At 37.2% G+C, this 23,772-nt stretch overlaps 1 protein-coding gene across 2 annotated transcripts in view; it reads right to left on the minus strand.

Annotated features, from left to right (window-relative positions):
* Positions 1 to 23,772, minus strand: part of LOC135778734 (neural-cadherin) — a 300,864-nt gene that overhangs the window by 128,996 nt on the left and 148,096 nt on the right. For both annotated transcript variants that reach the window (XM_065289259.2, XM_065289258.2), the window contains exons 6-7: positions 21,683 to 21,932; positions 9,164 to 9,306 (exon numbers count right to left, since the gene is read on the minus strand). In XM_065289259.2, the coding sequence (XP_065145331.1) occupies positions 9,164 to 9,306; positions 21,683 to 21,932 (393 nt within the window). The remainder of the gene's footprint in view (positions 1 to 9,163; positions 9,307 to 21,682; positions 21,933 to 23,772) is intronic.

Below are 23,772 nucleotides of genomic sequence, written 5' to 3' on the forward strand. Positions count from 1 at the left end.
ACAAAATAAATGTGCCTGTCTCATCAAAAATCGTGTGGAAAATGTATTTTTGTTCATTTCTTTAATATTGATTAAATAAGGTCATGTCAAAGATTGAAATCATAATCATTATCGACTGGGTCACATATAAAAAATGTTTTGTCATAATTGTGCTGCTTTTTCTCACATATTTAGACATCTGTATCCATTTATAATTGAACTATTGTTAGAAAAGGGCTGGATGAATGAATACAGTGTGGATAGCTGTCTATTATAGACAGATATATAAACAATATCCACTTTAAGTATATAGACAAAATAGTATTGAAATATTTGCCTGCAAACTTAATTTTTAGCAAGTGTTATAACTAACCCCCTGCCTGTTACAATTAATCCCACCTATGGGGTAAGTTGTAACGTTTGCACTTCTGTCACATTTGGTGTAATTGTCCAAGAATGGAAAGTACTAGAAACAAACTTCAAATGTTAATTTGTAGCAGAGATGTGTATGTAGCTTGTGTAAAATATAATTAATCAAAATCAAATATTTTTTGAATGATTGAGCCAAAACCAAAAAGCGTTAGGTTGTGTCCCGCTCTCCCCTACTATAATTTTTTTTTGAGTAAGTAGCCCAACACTACAAGTGACAGAGTTGTATTCACCCTATATACATATACACTGCAGCGCTACTACAGTATATAAACTCTCACTGCAAACATTAGAGCTCATAAAAGACACTAAACACATGAGTGCATGCCATAGATATACAGGACCATGAAGACTAGTTTTCACCCCTCATTCATAAATCAGAGAGATTTTATCTGACCTTTAAGAGTATATTTGACGTTTTTGAGGTTTTCACTACGTAAAATCCATTTTACGTTTTTTATGGATAAATATACATGTGGGTGTGCGAGGGCTGTCGTAATGCTTCATACTCTGCGTCTTATCTACGTAGACAGCTGGAGTTGGCGCCTACGTGACCCTCCGCAGTTCGCTATACAGTAGCATCTCTTTCAGGAGAGCATGTTAGACCCTGCTGCATTCATAATCTTAGGAGCATGGTGACTGCTATCTTCAGCTCACAGCAATGGGACATTAAAGAAACCGGCATGTCAACTGACACAGGCTTGGCAGGAGGGAAGTCACATGTACCCTAGTTTCTTGAATTGATTCTAATGCATAACGCTAGTTCTTTTGTGGCAAGACTCAGAGGAAAAAGAACATGTAATCAATTCTAATTCAATCTGAACATACCCGCAGTAGCATATCAATCCCCCCACCACCCCCGGCACCATATTTCAGTGGAGGCTGAAATGAATGTGTGTGTTTGTGTATTTTGTGCAAACTAGGAGGCTCGTCACAGGTTCTAGTTCTATTCTCTAGACAGTTGTATTAACTGCAGGCTATAACAGCCGCGCGCTAATCTGTTTGAGACCTCGGTTAACTAGAGATTGTTTTAACCGTGCAGAGGGCCCTCTAAGTAATACATTGCCCAAGTGATTCTAAACAGAATTAAATAAAGTGCTTGAACTCAGATTATAAATATTGACAAACTGGCAGTTCAAGCAATGAAAATCTGTATTGCAGTCAGGATCTATGTGTGATTTATCTGTCCTTGAGCTGGAAGTGCCCGTAACGTTTAGTATTTGGTACACTGGTGGATTCTGGAACAATACACAGATGCAAGAGGCAGCCAGCACATATCAGTGCACATCAGAGATAGACGACGATGTTTCCCTAGGGATACGACAAGCAAATGTCTTTGTACATGAGGGTGGGGGCATCCCATTGGCATTCTCCTTATGCCAGTCTCTATCACTGTCATGTTCCCATACAAGGCACTTTGAGTTTATACTCTTAAAAATAAAGGTTACTGAAAAGTTCTTTGAATAGTTCCGTAAAGAACCTTAAACAACGACAGGCTCTTCCTGTTGCCTTTTTATTTTCTGTCAGAAAAAAAACGGTCCCACTAGGGAAGCGTCACTAGGACATCATCTTTTAAAGATTTGTATTCATTTGGCACCAATATGTACCATTGAAGTAATAATTTGAACTCTATATGTGCAAATACATTCTTTTTGAAAGGGTACAGCCCCCAGGGACAGCTAGGGGCCATTTTTGGACGATTTTTCTTGACAGTGTAGTGAAAAAGCTTCTACTGACAACAAAAAAGTAAAAAGAAATGGTTCTTTTAGGAACCTTGCACTAAAAGCTTCTATGGTGTACCAAAAGTGGTTATTTCATGGCATCGCAGAGAACAACTGCTTCTAGCACCTTTATTTTTAAGAGTGAACAAACCATATACAGTACAGTAAGGGGACGATCACAACAAACACATTTTTAATGCCTGTAAACGCAAGGTGCAATGCACTGACCTTTTTTTGGGCCACTCTAAAAAAATAGAAGTGTGCCGTGGCTTTTATATTGCTAGGCAACCACCGAGGCAGCTGTCCTGTCAATAAAATATTGAAGTGTGAGCGCTCTTTTGCTGTTAACTGTCAGAAACTTTAGAAAGAGGTGCTTGCTCTGACCTTGATCGAGGGTAAGAAGTGCACAAACATGCAGGAGACAGTGAGTGCAGTCTCCGGTTGTGTCACCACAACAGAAGGCCCACCTCTCCCCTTATTCGATTGGACAATGGAAGAATGCAAATTACGTCACGCACTTTTGACACTCAGAGCGCTCCTTCAAAAACGCATGGCGCAGAAGCCCGCCAAAACGCAAAGCGACCGGCGCAAATAAACAGCGTGCATAGTGCTCACTTCCCAAAGAAAATCATTCAAAAAAGACACCTGCCACTTCCATAAACGCCTTCTGTATGCATGCTGACCCTAAGCCAGTTTGTCTGAATATTTGTTATTGCAAAGTCAATGGAAAGACGAGATCAGACGTGTCCTCGCGTGGGGCGATGCGAATGACGCGATATGAGCGGCACATTTGCCGTGAAAACACGCGCTGTTCCCCTCAGACACATCTCTCTGGGTTGGTGTGTGTGTGTGTGCCCTATTCCAGTTAAAGTGTCCATATAAGGACTTCCACTGTACTTCCTGCACTGCAATTGCCCATAAAAGAAATAAAGCTAGACTGTTACGTATGAATCTTTCATTTAAAATCTATTCTAAAACTTGTACAAACATTGGTGAAGTGCATTCGGCACAGAAATACTCCGTCATACGTCCAACTGCTTTTTTGCCACTTTGCCTATGTTTAGCATGAGAAAACCTACTCTTAAAAAGTCGGAATGCATGAAATAGCTTTAGACCCCCTTTAGGTTCTGAAATGACAAAGTTAATTACAAGTAAATTGTGTCATCACCAAGGCCATATTTGGATCAGGCCGTCATTCCAAGATTAAACTATAAGATATATACTTTGAATGAGCTGCATAATTTTCTGGCAAAGGTAGCTTACTCTCTACATGTTAAAACAGAAACAGACCCGTAAATATTCAATGAGCAAACAGCGAAAGATCCTGTGGTCAAATGCATGCTTTAGATATCCATACAGCCAAACAAAATGCAGTGTTTCACAGTGAATGTTTCATTTCAGCTAGGCACCTGTCAAAATATAAGTGAAGTAGTAGCAGCCTAGTCAGATTACAACACAGTGTGACTGCACTTGAACAATTCTGTGAGGACGAGTGGGGAAATATTCTTCTCACTTGTAATGTAGAGCTGGCAATAATCTATCATTTCCGCAGATAAAGCAAAAGGTGCAAGTATTAATTTATGAAGGCAATTTCTTCTCCAACCCAGTTATTGTTTTTTGTTTTGTTTTTGTGGCTTTGATTTTTCTCTTGGATGTTGCAAGGAAGTGTAAATCTTGTAAATAAAACTGAAAAACTACATTCATTTTCTGCGCTTTAGAGCAGTGGTTCCCTACCTTTTATCCTTGTGGTAGATATATGACAATCTGAGCCCCCAACCCTCTACATATATCCTTCCATTAGATTTTTCTGTTACGTTGACACGCACATTGAGATGGAGCGAGCAAATTGAAACCATTATTTTACACAAGAGAATATTAGCAGCCATATCACCAGCTGTAGCCCAAGACTGGTTGCCCACTGAAGCTAAGTAGGGTTAAGCCTGGTCAGTACTTGGAAGGGAGACCTCCTGGGAACACTAGATTACTGCTACAAGAGGTGTTAGTGAGACCAGCAGGGGATGCTCACCCTGTGATCTGTGTGGGTCCTTTCAGCCCAGTCAAAAAGCACCTTCCTTCGTGTGATACATTAAACTGAGGTCCTGACTCTCTGTGGTCACTAAAATACCAGGATGTCTTTTAAAAAACAGTAGGGGTGTGCCCCGGCACACTGGCCGAATTCCATTGGTTAGGGTTTGGGAAATTTCACTTATTTTCAAATCCCAATGTTGACAGGTATGATTTAGGGCGTGTTTAAATTAACTTTTGTTAGTTTAACAACGAGGAAAATGGTCTATGCGCCTGCCGCACACAGTCTAAAGGGTTGTTCCTATTCTTGTGTTTTGGGCGTAACATGCAATAAACCAATGAGAGTCTCATCTCTCATCCCCTTTAAAAGCCAGATGTGCTCCCGCCAAGGCCGACTGCCTATTTACATGGTAGAGTTTGTAAGCGGAAAATTGTAAGAGGAAGAAGACCACCAGTTTAAAGTGGACATTTTACAAGATTTTTTGTAAGATGTAAAATAAATCTTTGGTGTCTCCAGAGTATGTATGTGAAGTTTTAGCTCAAAATACCATATACTGTTGATCATTTCTTATAACATGTTAAAATTGCCCCTTTATAGGTATTGGTGTTAAAATGCATGTGTTTTATTTAATGAAGTAGTTATTTGTTTAATAAAGGCTTTGGTTCTCTTTAAAAGTCATTATGTCAGTCATGGAGTATTAAGTAAAATAAAGTATGATGCATGATCACTGTAATCTCAAAAAGGTTTTTATAAGAACAATTTACAAATATTCTAAAAAAAAGGTTTGCATCAGTAAAAATACTTTATTTGTAACAAACAGGAGATTAAGAATTTACAAACGTGTAGAGAGTTCAGCACTGGGACAGCGCCATGTTTTAAAAAATATTACTTAAAAATGATTCTCATCTCACCATATCCCGAGGTACAAAGTCATCATATACAGTAAATCTGTGGGGTAGCATTTAAAAAATCTAAATAAATGCAATAAATTTTAGCAAAAAAAAATCTGCTTACTTTCCAAGCTACGGGTAAAGCAGCTCTTCTGCAGCTGATCTCAGCTTCACGCCTTCTAAAGTCCTGTAAACTATCCTCATTTATGTCCAAGAGACTCAATAATCATCTTTTTTCATTTTAATTATCTAAATTTTGTTGTATTTAAAAACATCTGTGTGCTGCTGCGCATCCATTGTGTGTAATAAGCAAATGCGCTCTGTCATCCCATTTATGGGCGCATATTACTCACACTCTTAAATAACAAAAACAATATTGCGTCATTGACTTTAGACCAGGTCTTGGTTGGTCAATGGTGTAGTCTTTTGTAGTTGCCTCAACACGCCAACAAAGTGTCTCAACACACCTTGTTTTCAAACCAGCACGCCCATGGGCGCACAAATGGGCACAAACGCATTTGCTATTTAAACAACGTGATGCTGTACATAAAAATGATATCTGTGCTGAAACTAGCAAAAAACACTTGCGTCGCGCATCTTCCATGTGTATGATAGTGCCACTTATTTTACCATATGATTTTAAAATAAAACTTTAAAATATGTTTTAATAAAAATTTTTGTGAAACTTATACATCTTTATGTATCCTCAAAGCATATCGGACAATACTGAACATTTGAAAAGTGGTGACAGATTTCTTTATGTGCAATTTGCTACAATTGACAAGAGAGTCCAAACTCTTTAAACACTAAATACAAAATGAACATCGATACATTATGCACCTGAAAAAAAAAAGTAAATGAACACATATTATACTATTTAAAATACACTAATTTATTTTAAATAAATATAATTAATATGTAGTATAATAATTAGAAATGTTTTTTTTTTCTTTTATGGCACGTTTGATAGATTCTGTGTCTCCTTATTAATTATGTGATTCAAAAGCTTTCATACAATGTTTACTACCTGTCAACCAAGTGTCTTTTCTGGCAGTTTCTCTCACATTTTGCAATGCATTTCTCTGTTGCCAGGCATTAAGGTGATAAAATGTTGTTTAACACAGTGCTTTTAACCAGGACGAAGAACGAAGCAAAATCAAAACACTACAAATAAAAGAAGAAAATAAAAACGCTTGACAGGTACTGTGTGCCGGCGATGATCTGGCTGATTATCAGCGTAAACACTCCGGCACCATGCCGGTAAATACATCCTTCAACAGCCGGATGCATTTTTTTGTATTTATGTCTTTAATACAAAAGGCCTGATCATCTTATTGACTCTGCTGTTTGAATTCTTAAAGGGGTATTAAATCAAACAGAGTGCATTCCTCTGCGAGTTACAGTAAATTAACAACAAGCATCAAGCGCCCGGTACGCGCCTCGCTCGACAAAACCGATGTAATAGAGGAGAGGGTCTAATGAATGATAGAGGGAATTTCATGAGAAGCAAAGATCTGACGGGTTGTATAGAAAGGGCAATAAAGGAACGCTTTGATCTTTCGAGGAGAGAAGTAGAGAAATATTGAGGGAGGGGAATCAACTGAGACACGTTTCAAGAAACTGCAGCGTTTCATTGAAGCGGTGCATGTTTGAATCACCTGACTGGAGCACTAAATTGGAGCACTGTGAATGTAAGCAGTAAACATATTTTGGGAGAAGGACAAATGCGTATCCGAGGACCGATCTTGTTCAATCAAAACACAATCAATCAAAACGCCACGTCTAGCTATTTAAAATGTGCTGCAATTAAGCCTTAAGTTGTTTAAAGGTATGCCGTGTTAACAAATCTGAATTTAGTTGGCAGTAAATATTATATTTACTGAGCCATTACTAAATTTCTCTAGTCATGCAGAACCGCAGGAGATAAAAAGACATTAAAATTCAATTTTCCTCATGCCGTGTAAAAATCTCAGTATGTGATACCTTTTTTAATCATCACGCAATGTGTCTGTTCTGTACAAACACAGTTTCTGGAGGATACAGTGTTCATTAATGGAAAAAAATACTAACCTGCAGGGCCGTGCAGAGATCTTTACAGGGGAAGGTGCTCAAAGTATAAAAAGGGCACATGGAACATTCCTTGCGGACACACATATCAATATGGGTGCAAATAATAAAAAAACAGAATAGAAAAGAAAAGACTTTTAAGTCTCATGTTTTTATTTTTTCCCTATTGCGAATAGAGTGAGACAGAAAAATCTATATAGACAGAGTTGTGTGTCTACAGTATGCAATTTTCTGATAATATCATCATATATTGCATTGTGACTTTAAGATATTATTAAGTTTACAGGCTATAGTGGATTTTTTGTCATATTTAAAATATAACTTTGTTGTTCTCAAGTTCCTCCCCCTCCCTGCACCTGCCTGCTAACCTGTCATTTTGTGGGTATTGTAACAGCTTGAAAAACAAAAAAATATTACATTTACACTTAGCTTCTTTACTGTAGACTGTATTGTTTTGTGATTTAAAAGTTACAGTATGAAAATACATCAAACTAACTTTTTTACAGTAAGTCTTTTTTTCTAATTGACATCTGTAGTTTTTGTCTCAGTATTAAAATTTCCACCCGTGGGATTTAGTCTTGTACGTCCTCGACTGTTAAAACCAACAGTGCTGTTAATTGTACTGTGACAATTTGGATTTCACAGTTAACCAGATGTTCACACCAAACACTGTGTGTCTTCAATTAACCCATAAAGATTACAGGCATCTTTCCCGTTACGCTTAACACACACACGCATTAAAACATGACGCTCATGCAGCCTACAGAAATTTAAATCCAACTCTTGACTTTCTGTCCTCTACATACTTCCAGAAATCAAAGGCAATAAAAATGAAAGAGCAACCTGTGAAAAATAACCTGTGAGATTTTCCTTGGGGATGCTCTTTATAAAGCAAAATAGTCCAAATAACTGTAGCCTATACAGTAGCAGCCTTCTGCGTTTGATAGAGTTGTGGTGCTCCCGCAGGGACATGAGTTTGAATTTGGACTGCAAAATAAAATAGAAACCCATTCCCTCCCTATCTTACAGTTCTTTTTATGAATTTATTTATTTTTTGTCAACCAACTTAATAAAAGGGATAAAAACCCCAGACATAAATGAAATAAAATTATGTTCAGCCTTAACAATGAAAAGCACTTTTTCATTTTTTCAATAACCTCCTTTTCTGTGATCATCCTATTGTGAAACTAAATGTAATTATTAATTGCTATTAAGTCAATATTAATAGTTAAACTACTAATGTATAATATGATGCAATACACTGTAAAGATGTTGAAAGAAACCAGCAAATGAAGCCGTCCTATTGGACCATCCCTTAGGGAGAATGTTAAAGCAACATAAAAATGTTCAGAGATCAAGCGAAAGAGTAACTAAGGCCAACGTATGGTTCACTTTGTTCTCGTGGATCCTCGTCATCATAAAGGGGGTTGCACACAGGAAGAGAAGCGCAGCGCCGCATCGCGCCTAGGACAACTCGGAGATATCGTACACCAGAAGTGAACATTAAATAGCGCAAGCTTAGTCAGATAGCGTCTACTTTAAAATCCTAAAATATTTGTTAGCAGCCAATGTTAATAGCTAACAATTTGGGACATATATGATGTTATTTAACCTCCTAAGACCTGGATGTCCACATAAGTACCATAATACTTCATAATAATTCTGAACTGGAACCTGTTGTACACAACATGGACAATTTCACTGCTTCATGTTTAAATAAAAAATATTGGTTATTATATTTATGGGTTCTTTTAACCCCAAAATAGATAGTAGAAATTTGAAAAAAAAGACAAACCAAAGCATGGGTCTTAGGAGGCTAATGTGAGTGGCGCTCTGTGGCGCGAAAGGGACTTGAGCAGTGTCCAGAAACACAGCGGACAGCTGCTGACAGCATTTTGTTGTAATGCGCATCTGTCGAACGTACACGTACAAGTCAAAAAAACTATACAGCACTTTGTAAGGCTGTGCATTCGATCATGCGCATACATTCGAATACAAGTAAAAAACACAATACTCCGGGCTTAACTGTATATCCAAAAATTACGTCTTACCTTTCTGACTGTCGATGACAAAGTTGCCCTCCTCGTTGCCTGAGGTAATTTTGTATGTGATCCCATCACCATCTGGATCCTTGGCCAGAACTGTGGCGACCAGAGTGTTGGGTCCTGCATCCTCAGAGACAAAGGTCCGATATCTGTTTTCAAACATACATAAACCCAAATAAATGTATTTTAAGATTTCATCTGATAATGTGCAGCACCAAAATAGCTGTGTGTATGTTTTGAATATATTTATAAAACAGTCAATTTTGTTTATCCAACTCTTACAGTTATGTTTGTGATCCCTCTTAATCTTAGTTTACAAAGAATTTGTTGACTAATATACATAAAAGAAGGTTAATAGCAGGAACATCATTCGCTTTTCCTCATGTGAATACCAGTGTTGCAAAGCAATCTGAAGTTTTAGGCTTTGTTACGCTCTATCAAAGTTGTTTGTTGCTGTCATGTGTCGTGACACTCTGCCAGTTGTCAATTGCTGTGTTAATGTATTATTTTTAAACCTGCAAAAATGTAAAAAAAACTAAATGTGTGTAAAAGAAACTTGAGATTTCGGGTTGACTGTGTAATTTGTTACTGACAGGTTTAAAGTTTATTTAAATACATGCATTCACAACAGATACTGTAATTGTACTGTTTGTTAATGTTTTGCAAAAAAAAAAAAAAAAACGGTATCAGTATAACACGCATTAAACACATTCAATGTGTTTGATTACGACAATGCACTCCCACACATGGGGAATGTTCATTGCCACAAAAAAAAAACATTATTTGGTACAATAAAATACAGAGTTAGACTGTCCCTCAAGTGTTCAATAATAGATTTCCCACCTAAATAGAAACAGTTGAACTCCAGTATTCTCAAAGGGGTGTGAGCAGACAAAGCCAACACATTTCATGCTACGCATTTCTCGCTAAAACCACGCCTTACACTTCAACACATTCGAAACAATGCTGTGAATGAAACTACACCTTGTGGCGACAGGACAAACAGTGCTTTTGCATCTGCACAGCACGCTCTCTTTTAAGAAGTACTGACAGACTGCAATATACTTTCATACTCACCAGCCATCGTTTGTTATTATTCAGTCACAAAGATTTCATTTATGTCACACAGACAGCGCTGATGGCCTATTTGTTAAGATGTGGTGAAAGACATTTTGCTGCTTATCTCAAAAAGGCAGCGATGCTCCATCAGACCGGGTAAAGGTCATCTCCTCTGATTCTGGAATGGTGATGTGTTCCGGATTCAGACAGTTATGAATTATGTCTTTATCGTTTTGTGAAAAAAACAACATGATCTCACAGATAGTTGTGTTATAGTCATGAAAAATATTATTAATTTATTCGTGTCCATGGCACAAAATGCAGCTTTTTTGTCTTTTTCATGTCACTCGCACAAATCTCTATAAATCGTTTTCCGTGTCCGTGGCACGACTTTCTTTTTTGTGTCATTTTATGTATTGTTTTTTCCCCTATTTTTAAATTATTTTCGCATGGGGTTGTGGTTTTATCTATTGGTTTCTACATGTTTTTCTTCCGCTTTTAAAGCTATTCGCGCCTGGATTTGGGGTTTGGGTAAGGATCTCCAAAAATGTAACAGAAAGTGATTCTAACCCCAACCCCAAGCGACAATATTAAGAAAATAGGGAAAAACAATGAGTAAACAATACATAAAATGAAACAAAAAGAAAGTCGTGCAACGGACACAATCAACTATTTATAGAAATTTGTGGGAGTGACAAGAAAAAGATATTCATGCTCAAGGCACGAAAAAAGCTGAATTTCGTGCCATGGACACAAATAAATGAATCAAATTTTGCGTGACTATAACACAATTTTCCGTGAGATCAGTCTGGCAAGAACTGTTGCTGCGTATACTCATTCCTCTATGAAACCTCAAGATGAAATGAGAGATGGTTTGGATAAATCCATTTATAAATAAATAAGTAGTTAAAGCCACTGAAGCATTCAAAAGGTAAGATTTCAGAATCATCAAAGCAAACATAAATCAAGAGTACAGGTTTTACACTTAAGCTTAAAGAAATAAAGCAAGGTAACTTCAAAACCTGCATTTACATTTAATGCATGTGGCAGTCCATTCAGTCTATACCAGGGCTTCTCAAAGACCAGACTCCGGTCCAGGCCCACAGAGAATTTGATCCGGACCAAGATGTGATAGGATAAAAAATAAATACTAAAATTAAAATAACTGAAATAAAATATCTCATTAACTTCTCTTGTCAAAAATGTCATTAACTTAAATCCTAAAAAGGCTTAAATTTTCCCTTTATATCATAGCAATTGAAAACTGGCCTTTAAAGAACTGAACAACATTATCAGTTCCTGTCACCACGAAGAAGAGTGCCAATGTGAAAAAAATGAATGAGATGACAGAAAACAGAAGACAGATTGAAGACTGCAAAGACGAGAGAGATGGAAATCAAAATGAAAGATCGAAACACAAAGATAAGCAGGGATGAAGGTTTAAGAGTGATGAGAGGACGCCAATCAGAGGACAGGAAGTGACATATATAGAGACAAACAGAGGGTAAGAGATCTTGAGCCCATCATCCTACACTGTGTAGGGCTGATTGATAGCTAGCAGAAGGAAGGTGACAGGCGTTTCATGTAGGTGATTTGTGCCATCTATGGCAACGCCATTGCTTGCACTTCTCACCCTGTCATTGCACACCGGCTCTGACACATCGCGTGACATCCACGACCTGTAATCTGTTAGAAGTGTAAGATCTAAGTTCATTCTCACAAACACACAAACAAACATAGTTCCTTCTAACATGCCCACATATTTGCTCTACCACAGAAACGCACCTACACTTCAACACACACAGATATGTTCACAGACATAACTCAAAAGGGTTTGTTTTCACATGTTAGCTCTAAAGATCTACCGAGAGCCGCCTTTGAGAAAACCTGTCACGCACCCGCCATAAAAAACCCTTTCTTACGCCTCTCTTTCTAACCCATTGCCAAGGCAACAGTGCAGGTGATGGGTCTTGTGACACTGACTGACAGTTAGCCGAGGCCAGCGGGCTGCCACTTTGTAGTATATGAACCAATCAGCCGAGTGAAACACGAGCATTGAATTCTTTTATATTCACTGGATACTTCTGCCCATTATGTCAGCCATCAATCATATTTCTAGTTGACAACATTTTAGTTGCTGAGCACTGGAAAGTCATCCATCAACACAACAAAACAAAGACGACGTTAGTCCAACATATTCGCAAGAGAACAAAGGATCATTTGCATCTGACACATTTTACCCAGAATTCCTTGATCAGATAAAACACAACTATAACCGCTTCCCCCTCATTACCATGTCCTATGGCAGCGGAAGTCCAGGCCAGTACATAATAATAATAAACATCATTCAATCTATCTTACTCTCTGTCCTTGGTCAGGTTGGTGCCAGTAAACAGATCTGGTAATGATGTACTGTGCAAACGGTACGGCGTGAGTGACAAGGCTCATTTTCGGTCATACTGGAGGAGACAGGCGCCTTGAAGCAGAGGGCTTGGGCAAATTAGTCTGCTCGAATGGAACAAACAGCGGTGACAGACATTGCAATTTGCTCAATTACAGGCCAGACACATATAGGCTATTCTGTTCAGTAAAATGATGTAGGACGGAGAGATTGAGTCTTTGCTGTTTGAGGAAGGAGGATTGAGTTTAATAGAGGACAGATGTTTCGGGAAAACACTGACAGGAAAGGATCTGAGGCATAAATGTGCAGGGAAATATTGGGCGTATATTGGAAAGTCAGTGGGTCTATTTAATACGGCTATTGCGTTTACACCTGACAGTTACAACCTATCATCCAACCCATACGATTGTTTAGGTCGCTTTTCCATTCTCCAAATACGTCCCCAACAGAAGGTGAAACTCAAAATATTGGCGTGTGAAATTATATATTCGGGTACAATTTATATTGGGGTACAACTATGTATGCATTTCATATTATAACAATAAATATAAAGTTAACTATAACCATAAAGCAGACGTTCTCAACATGCCGACTCTAAACAGTGAATCTAGTAGTTTGTGTAATCTAATATCTTACCTTTTGGTGTTGTCAATATAAAAAACATTGTATAGTCAAATTCACAGCAACTGCATCAGCGCTGGATACCTGAGGTAATTTTATGTTATGGACCTCAGCATGAGCTTCACAACAGTGTCATCTGTCATTTCAACTGTGCGTACACTTGAAGTTCAAAAAGATGTGATTGGCTGTCATTGGTTTATTGTTTATTAGGTGGAAAAAATTGCTTAGAAAGTGATCCCAACGATATTGTTTATTGTATCTTTATCATTACAGTTTGGTGTAATCTCTTTAATATAAAACGCTTTTTAAAACTATATTTTTATAGTTATAATTATTGTTATAATGTGAACGGCCATTAACAATAAACCATTCGGTACAACCTCCAAATTTCAATAGGTGCGTGTGAAGTGCGGGGTGGTGTTCAGATTTTTTCCAACCACATAAATTCTGTACATTTTATTATTTTCTTCATTTGTGAGTGTCTGTAAATCTGCACACTGAGATATTGTAGCAAAACGAGTAGTAGTAAATAATCATTACGTGCTATAGCTAGGTGTGCTACTTAACTATGCTTGCGCTCTAAGTGTCAGATTTCACACACACTAGCCATGGTAAGAAACCACCGTTTCCCATTCATTTCTAATTTGTGTTACCAGTGTCAGCAACTATTTCAATACATTAAGCAACTTTTGTTCAAAAGAGGCAGATGACGCCAAACCTAGCACCTTTTGATAAACCTAGATTTCTTTCAGTGTAAAAAATGTTGCCAGGACTGCCCCGCGAGGCACAGGTGTGAGGTCTCGCATTCCTGGCGCAGGGATCATCTCTCTCGGCATCTACTCTCTGTGCAGTGAGAAGCAATGTATTCTTCACCCGTGCAGCGGCCAACTCATGAACAAAAGAGTACGAAACTGTGTACTGTATGTATAAATATAAATACAGTTCGTCTGTAATAGGAACATGGTTACCTACTGTAGACAGAGGCTGTGCACTGTGTGAAAGAATATAGCCAAATTGTGTCTTTTTAAGGTGTGTGTGGTGATTTAGTCACGGTTATAAATCTGAACTGACAACAGAAAATGTAAATGAGAACGTCTTTTTGGGCAATAAGCTGTATTAAAATAGAAAGGTTCAGAGAGTCGAAGCAAAACACAAAATAACTACTTGATGGTGTCACGAATATGTTAATAACCATGTGACATCATGCAGCACCACAGTTCCACAAACTAGGGGAAATATTTATATTTTGTATTTTTTTATTTAATACATTTGGAATGTGTATAAGCTGATTTTTGCTTGTACGTAAAATAAAGAGGCTATTTAAACAATTTTTTCCTCACTGTTCTTGTCACCTAAGCATAGCATATTAAAAAACACTGTAATGGGCCAAGCCATCAGAACCGAACCGAAAACTGTGGTAAAAACAGAGGTATGCATTGAACCGTGGACTAACTGTATTGTTGCATCCCTAGATGACATATTGGGATATGATTTTCAATTTAAACCACCACGGTAAATTTAATTTTTATTCTGGCACATTGAGCAAATAACATACTCATTTTTTAAATATAATAAAACACAGCATACAAAACTGTCACAATTTTTTTTTCAAAAAGTACAAATATTCCAAATGTAGTTGCATCATAGCGTCAACTTGGAATGTTACGCGCAATCGGCTTGTTAGGTCGTTATGATCTAAGTAATAATAGGTCAAAGCCTCCACTCATTTCAATAGAGGATATTGTTCTATGAGCACCATTTATTCAAAATACAATTTAAAGCGAATTTTTAAGCAAAAAAATGGTTTGTGTACATATAAAGTTTTTTTATATAAAGTGATCTTATGGCTTTAGTTAGCAATGTTTGCAGTGCGAGTTGTTTGTAATACTTTTATACCAGTGTTTTGCAACCAGGGGGCCGGGGCCCACAGGGGGCCCTCAGCAGATTCCCAAGGAGGCCTCAAGTCAAGCGTCACAAGCCCTGAAAAGTGAAGCCAAAATGTCTCGATCCCCCCCCCCCCCCGCCCCCCGGTGACTGGTCCCAGTATAGGTCATAAAGCCCGCCTCCCCATGTTATTCAATGGGACTAGAGACTAGGCATGGGCCGGTATAAGATTCTGGCGGTATGATAACCTTTAGCAAAAATACCACGGTTTCACGGTGTTGCGGTATTGCCATTGCAACACTAAAATGTGTTATTTTCAAATGCCAGGTACAATTAAGCCTTTAAATTATAATATGCTTTCAAAACATATTTAATATTTTCGTAATGTATATTAAATGTAAACATCAAATCAATCACATGACTTCATGATTTAATGAATTTTGTATAAGCACAGCTCATACCTTGGAGACGGTATCACAGAACATTTTAGTGGTTTTGAAACCTTGACTGTTTTAAACCTCGGTATACCTTGAAACCGGTAACCGGCCCATGCCTACTTGAGACCAACTAAAAATTTTAATTACACTGTAAATATCTTTTTTTTCTGAAGCTGGTTTCTGCTATTTACTGTAGTTTTTATTACGCTGATATAAATTCAAATGTTTGTTTTTAAAATAAGTTTGTGTTTAGTTAGTTATTTAATGATATAAAAACGGAGGTGTCACGTCATGATTGACAGCTGTGATATCGTGTGATATGTCTTTACTTCGTGGCTTTACTTCCTGCTTACTACTGCGCAGGACTGGTCCCGAAATCGCTACTGCGCAGACTCAAGACCCAAGATGTCAGCGCCATATCGGGACACTGGTGGCTTCACTTTTCACCAATGGAAGAGAGCGAACCAGCGTCGTCCATCTTTTTTTACAGTCTATGCCTCAAGTTGACTTTTCTTATTATTTGGCAATTTTATAGCAAATATTCATATGTCTAGTCCTTCCAAGCTCTAGTTACATTTATTTGGAAAAAAATTAGTGAGTGGGGGGCCTTCAAATATTGTTATGGGCAACTAGGGGGGCCTTGAAGTGATAAAGGTTGGGAACACTGTTTACTGTTTAATTTATGCAATACATACCTGTGACTGTACTTTTTACATGGTTGAGAAGTGACTGTGTTTACAGTAGTGTAGGGTTGGATGCTATAATATCTTTAAAACCCATAAATGCAACATTTCTAATTTTACTTATCACAAGTCAAAATTTAAATAGTAGATTAAACAGACTTGCAAAAAAGTTGTTTAACTTTATGCTGCATTTGTTGTGCATCTGTTATTTAGGAGGACAGTCTCGCCAGTTACTATAGGGACAATGTTTTTATCTGTTTGTGGTAAGCAGTATTGCTACAGCAGCAAAAATAAGTAAACAAAGTACATGTGACATTACATTATGGAATGGACTGAGCTCATTAATATTAATGAATGTGCATGAACGTTTGCAGGCATATTTACAAAATGCAATAACATTCCAAACCATAGCCTTGGTACTATTCATAAACTGACATCCTGTGCAGATGTGTTTGAGTTTTAGTATTATAGATGCAGTATCAGGCAGTACATATCTATATCAACTGTGCTTATGCTCAACTTTATTGAGCTCTATAATAAGCTACTTTCAATAATTCATTCAGCTCTGATATACAATATCTAGCTAGTTTTACATTTATGTTACTGTATGCTATCGTTTAATAATAATAATGAATCACGTAAATTAAGATTAATGGAGCTCATCTTTGAAATGATCAAATTCACTATACAGTATGTGAGCTACTGTATGTATCCTTTATTTGGATGTGGAAAAGAAAGCTGTAGGGTGTCATAATTACTTCACAGCTTTTAGTCCCTAACATTCAAGCTATTCTAAACTGGTTATTAAATGATAGCTGGACAAAATGCCCAGACAGCAGATAACCTCATGTAATAATCAGATACCTTGCTGATGATTATATAATTGAAAGACCTAACTGTTCAGACACTAATGATATTATAATACTCTGGTTTGTTTATCAGCACATTTCCTAAGTGGAGGACCTCAATTACTATTCGTATGCTCATCTAACATTATCTGTTATCCCCCAAAAATGCCAGAGTAGTGATATTAAAGTGATACTCCCATAACACCTCCAAAGCGACTGACAGTACCTTTAAGCCATATATACATGTTACCAGTGGGATTCAAACCCATGACATTTGCACTTCTAAAGCAATGTTCTGCATTTGAGCTACAAGAACACTTTCAGGAGTGTTGCATGTATCACATAAAGCTCAAAATGACATCTGATAAAACATCGCAGCTGTTTTCAAAAGCAGCACTTATTTTGAAAAGCAAGCTTAAAATCAATAACAAAAAACTGCATTTACAACCTCTTCAATGCGAATGTATACTGTACCAGAATATAAAAATCAAAAGAATTTTAATCAGATTTTATCCATTGAATGATGAATGATGAAAAGTGGGCGTTAGATGCCAGAATGAAGATAGGTTGTTAAAGGGAAAGGGCTAAAAAATAAGGGAAAAAGGTGGCACCGGCAAAAGCTGTAAAGTTATTACTTTTTGATTGAAGATTACAAAGACAACCCTTTCTTATCTTCAACGATTAATTGTGGAAAATAAGACCAGGAGCCTGTATTAAGAATCTAAACAGGGTAATAATTTAAAGTAGACTGCCAAAGCCTTTGCGTCTCAGACTTGTGCTCTTGGGAATATAGCATAACCACACAAACGCAGTTGCACTCACTCAGAATACAAATGCATGTAGTAATTAAAACGACCTTTTAAAGGACTTAAATGATACGTGAAACTCTACCATTTCGCTTTGCAACTTCTGACCGAGGTTTCTCTGTTTATCTTTCTCCCCCCTCTCTCAGTTTCCCCAGCTTCAGCTGAATGCACAGCTGATTGAATCTGCCTCTGATTCAGTGAGCTCCCAGCCAGAGAATCAGTCAATTAAAATGGCCAAGGGCCATAGCTCCGCCAACTAGATGGAAAACAACAATAACACTCAGTCAGCACAACAGAAATATTAGCAGAATGAGAGGCAAATTAGTACAGCGACTGAGGAAAGATATAATTGACAAGGTCTACACAAAGTTAGATACGGAAAGGAAAAACATGGACCTAAAGAGCATAAGAACAGAAAGATACTCTTTTGGCTTTTTGGTTGATTTTGTAACTATAACAGCAAGTTCAGACCAACTGGCAAGCGCAACCAACTTAAAGCTGACTGTAATCTGAGTGGATGTACTAAAGGAAGAACGTAGTTTTGCAAAAATTGCTGGCCCAGCATCCCAGGCTGCATGTTCAAGGAATATGTTCACCAACTGACAAGATGTTTTCACAGACTCTTTCAAAATTTACCACAGCCAAGTTGTAAAACCCACATGATTAGAAATAAACACTACCATAGCAGTGGTAAAGTTGTTTTCTTGTATTGTACCATATTGATTATAGCTCAATCCTTCAGTGTTTTGAGTGGTTGGTGGTGCCACACATTAAGGCCACCTGTCTAGCCACAGTGGACCAAAGTGCCTACAGCCACAAGCCCTTCCTGGAGGACATCATTGTTTCTGCTGTATAAAAGAACTCAAGCATAATATTTTTCCAAATGCAATTCATGAACAGCCCAGACATTCAACATACCATTGTTATCAAACGATCTGCTTGGACTCGGACTGAACTCCTCATTCTACAACAAGCTTCAGGCAGTTTACATTACAGCTGAATTGAAGACCACAAAGACCTCAAGCTAAGCCCCCACCGGAGCAAAACTGGTTAACTTATGCGGTGCTGCCCAATAAAAACATAACTAAATCAACATACAGTATTGTATTGAAAGTATTACTGCACTATAGAAAATATATAAGTAATTTCAACTGACAATTATTTAGCGTGGCAATAGTTGCGTTGCTCCAGACATATTCCAACTCTATTTTGTAAGTTATAACAAGTAATCTCTAGTCAAGACAAATAACAGTAAGTTGAAATGACTTGTAAATCTGAGTTAATTAAACAAAAAAATGAAGGCAGCAAATACTTTTTACAGTGTCATCAGATTGTTAATATTTTATTATATTGATATAGAAATAATTGTACTATCTTAAAGAGGACAAACCCATGACCCAGACTTTATCCATGTTTAAGTGCTATAATTGGGTCCCACGTGCTTTTATTAACGTAGAAAATGTTAAAAAAAGAACAACCCAGTAACTCATTCAATGCAAGCATGTGAAAAATAGGTCATTGAAATTTGGCTCATCCCTGTGATGTCACAAGGGGATAATACCGCCCCTTAATCTGCACTACAGGCACAAGCCCTTCATGGGCGGCAGTGATTCAGGTAAGTTGTCTACAAACCAGAAGGATGGTGGTTCAATCCCTGGCTCCACCTGACCAAGTGTCGAGGTGTCCTTGAGCAAGACACCTAACCCCAGCTGCTCCTGACAAGCTGTATGGCGCCTTGCATGGCTGACATTGCCGTCGGTGTATGAATGTGAGGCATCTTGTAAAGGTCTTTGGATGGCCATGGGTCTGTTAAAAGCTCTATATAAATGCAATCCATTCACTATCCAACCACAACACTGCCATTCAGTGCAGAGATCAGCTCATTTGCATGTTAAAGGACACACCCAAAAAGGCACATTTTTGCTCACACCTACAAAGTGGCACAAAGTGTTAACTTTACATACATACTCTGGGGAACCCAAAGATTTATTTTATATCTCAAAAAAGTCTCATGAAACGTCCCCTTTAAATATAGTATTTTAAAAGCAGGCAACATATTTAACCTTGTAGAAAAAGACAAAAAGTATAAAAGAAAAGTATTAAATGGAAGCATGTGAAGTAGTTTATATAATTTTGTGATTTTTCTACGCACATTCTATGTTTGTAAGTGCAGAGAACTGCATTCCAAGTCTGGATACTACTGCAATTGAGTCAATTTTACGGCATGTTGAAATTTTAATAATAGTATGTTTCCACAGGTGCAAAGGTGTGGAAACATTTTCATTTATTTTTACATAAGCCTAGCCTTATGTTTGCACACCAGAGGGTGCAAAGTATTAATTTTGTCTGTAAGAAATCCATGGACTTGGTTTGACTGCTATTTTTCTCTTAAATAAAAAAATAAAAATCCCAGCATCACATCGCTTACCCTCAGTTTGGGAACAACTTTACTAGAGCAACCAGTTTCCTTAAGATGTGCCTTTAAATAAAACATTGTTAAATAACTGACTGACAGAGCAACAAGCCAGGTGCCTTCTTTTTCTTACAAAGTAATTTTGTGTTTTTCAGGTGAGCTGACCCAGGGGTATTGGTAATTAGAAGCAGGACAGCCAAACTCGGTGTTATTTGTTTCGTCCAACAGCAGCCATAACCTCTGTCTATCATGCACCACCTGCATCCCAATATTTGCATATTACATGGTTTCCTATTCTACGAGAATAATAATGGGATATATAATTTATAAACAATAGCATATTTTTAGATTTATATTAAAATTAGACAAAGTTATTATTAATACCTGAATTAAATGCATTTAAAATGTAATGGATACGCTTCCCATAAATATGTCCCAGCTTGCTGAGGATTGTCACATTTGGCTTGCTCACATAAGCTGGTTTTCACTATTCTAACCAGTGAAATACTATTGTAAAGCAGCTTTGAAATAATTTGCATGTATTCAGAATATTGTAACCATGCATCTAAAAATGTGGACCAGACATAATGAACTCGGTAAAAAAAATGAAACAACAGCTTTAAAATTGTACATTTAACATTGCACAAACTCAATAGTGAGATTAAAACCACACTTCAAACCTGTGTCTTGACCAGATGCATCACCAGAACAGCCCACTATTGAGACGTGAAAATGTCTATTACAACTCCTACTGTATCTTTCTGCTATTACTGAAATTTACACTGAGAGAGATGTAAAAGGACAGCCATAAACAAGGATCCCTCTCACCTGTCCCATACTTTGTTTACACAACCATCTGGAAGATGCTAGAAAGCTCCAGGCCATAAGTCAGTAGACTTCTGAGGATTTTCTTTGATGCATTAGAGTCATTTTTAAGGTACCTGACACTTCAAAGCATGATTGTTAAACTAATGCAGTACTGATGTTAAAGCTGCTGCTTTTCCAACGTATCATCTCTTTCATTATCACTGCATATCTACACTGTTATACTTGTATTTACCACTTGTTGACATTTTTAGAAGCTAAAAGTGCTAAAAATGATATATTTCCAGATGAGCTACACACATAATTTACATCATAAAACACTCCACACAGCAGGCTAATTCTGAGACCATGGTAAAAGCTAAAAATATGCAGGGCAGTGCTTTTGGGAAAACTTAAAATAAACTGTTAAGGCTGATAATGCAATCTTGACACTTTTAAAAGTGTGCTTTTAATACAGCTACAAGATGTGAATAAAGCAACAGGCCTTCTTTATCTGATTCTGTATAAGGTCACGGCATAAGGGGAGATGACGGAAACAAAAAACTCACACAGGCTGCGAGAACTCCGGAGGTTCATCGTTGACGTTGGCCATACGAAGACGCACAGTGGCTGTACCGGTGCGGGGCACCTCGCCCTTATCCACTGCCATTACCACAAACTCATACAGGTGGTTAAGCCTCTCGTAATCCAAAGGGCCTGCTGGGAATATGGTGCCATGTGCCGAAATAATGAAATCTGGATTTAGGGTGTAGTACGTGATCTCAGCATTCTGTTCCGAATCACAATCACTAGCTGAAACTGCAAAGGAAGGACATAGAGAGAGAGATAGAGAGACAGAACAAGAGAGAGAGAGGGAATAAGATATAAGGTTAACACCAAAACGTTGCATTACACAGATGTGCAGAATCAGCTAATAAGATCAATCTTTATTTGAGCTTTCTGTATAAATAGCATGGGCATATGTGGTTGTCAAATGAATGACTGGGCATGTTATACATGACTGGCAATCAAAACATCCCAAGCTGTGAGTCTTATTGCATCTGACAACTACTGTAGAATGCAAAGTCACTCAATAAGGTGTGAGCCTATATGAAATGAAGGTCAGAGGAAGATGCTGCATACATAGTAGTTGCTTTCAAAACCCACTCTCAAATTACTTATGTCATACCTGGAAAATAAATAAATAAATACAAGTGAATTAAAAAGAGGCATAACCAAGTTGAAGTCCACTTTCCTGATTCTGTAGTTTATAAAAATATGCAGATTTGTGTGCTTTAAGTTTAGCACCAAAAAACATGATAGTCTGAATGAATCAGGTTTATATAGAGGTTATAAAAGAGTTAATTAAAGGGTGAACAGAGAGTGGAAAAAATAAATAAAATCAAACAGACCAGTCACCAGAAACTCAAAAAGCGTCTTTTATTTTTTAACAGATCAACGCAATAAATATACAAAGAAGAATTTGATATTGAATTATTTAGTCTATTTAGATAAAGTTGGTAAAATCTAATTTAGGAAGGAATTCTTGCAAAAGAAAAAACTGCAGTAAGCTGCTTTTTGAGGTTTTCTTTGTACAGATGTGGCCTTTAAAAATGCGCGTCTCTGAGACCAGAATGCCGCGGAGACTTCCGAAATTCTGCGAGATCCCGCAAAAGGGGGGTTCGGTGGGGGACGCAGGAAATATAAAAACCTGTAGAGGGCAGGCGTGTTTCTTGTAGGCCATACTGACGACAATGTGTGTGCTCGACTTCATGCTGAGCGTATACTGTATGATATTGAAGTAACATGACACGGACTTTGATGTCATACAAATGCATGCTTTTTGGCAAACATTTTGTTGGCGAAGTTTTCTTTTGCCAGTTACATAAACAGTCACATATTCTTCATAAAAATCCGACTCAAACGCGGATCATTTGTCTTATTTTTTCCGTGTACTTACAGTAGAAGAGACGTGATGTATGATAATCGAGTCTTATAACAAAATAATTCGCGAAGACCTTTGAAGAGACCGAGCGCATTTACGCAATATCATTAACTAGTTTATCTAATTTTACATTTAGTTCATTTTTGCATCTGAACGTTTTAATAGCTTTAACATGGTTGTGGTGCGCTTTTCTGCATTACTGAACAGTAGGCTACTTTTTATATGTTTCCCTTTACATGGTATGAAACACGATAAAAAGTATGCATTGGTGTTTAATACATTTCACTGAGAATTTGTATAATATGTTATACTTTTGTACTAAGGAAATAAAATCATATTGTGAGTGTAAATATTCATAAATTCGAGGAGTTTCTGATGTGTTTGTCATCGGCAAAATGCGCAGTTTCTTTGTTGCTGATTAAAAACCGTTGGCTATGTGATTGTTTAAAATTGACATTTTTTCTACTTATTATTAATTTATTTTTTGCCTACATTTACTCAAATAATATCAATGTGAAAATATAAGTAAATCATACTTCAAGTTAGGCGTAAAACTTACACATTTTTGATGTCAAATAGAAATAATAATAATTTGAAATATGCAATTATTACAGTTTTAAAAACTTAAATATATTACTCTGACCTTTTTAAATATATTGACTAAAATAATCTGTAAATGTAATACTTATATTATTAAGGCGTATACATCAAATA

Source organism: Paramisgurnus dabryanus, chromosome 2 (assembly GCF_030506205.2).
Source record: "Paramisgurnus dabryanus chromosome 2, PD_genome_1.1, whole genome shotgun sequence".
In the NCBI taxonomy this organism is placed as follows: Eukaryota; Metazoa; Chordata; class Actinopteri; order Cypriniformes; family Cobitidae; genus Paramisgurnus; species Paramisgurnus dabryanus.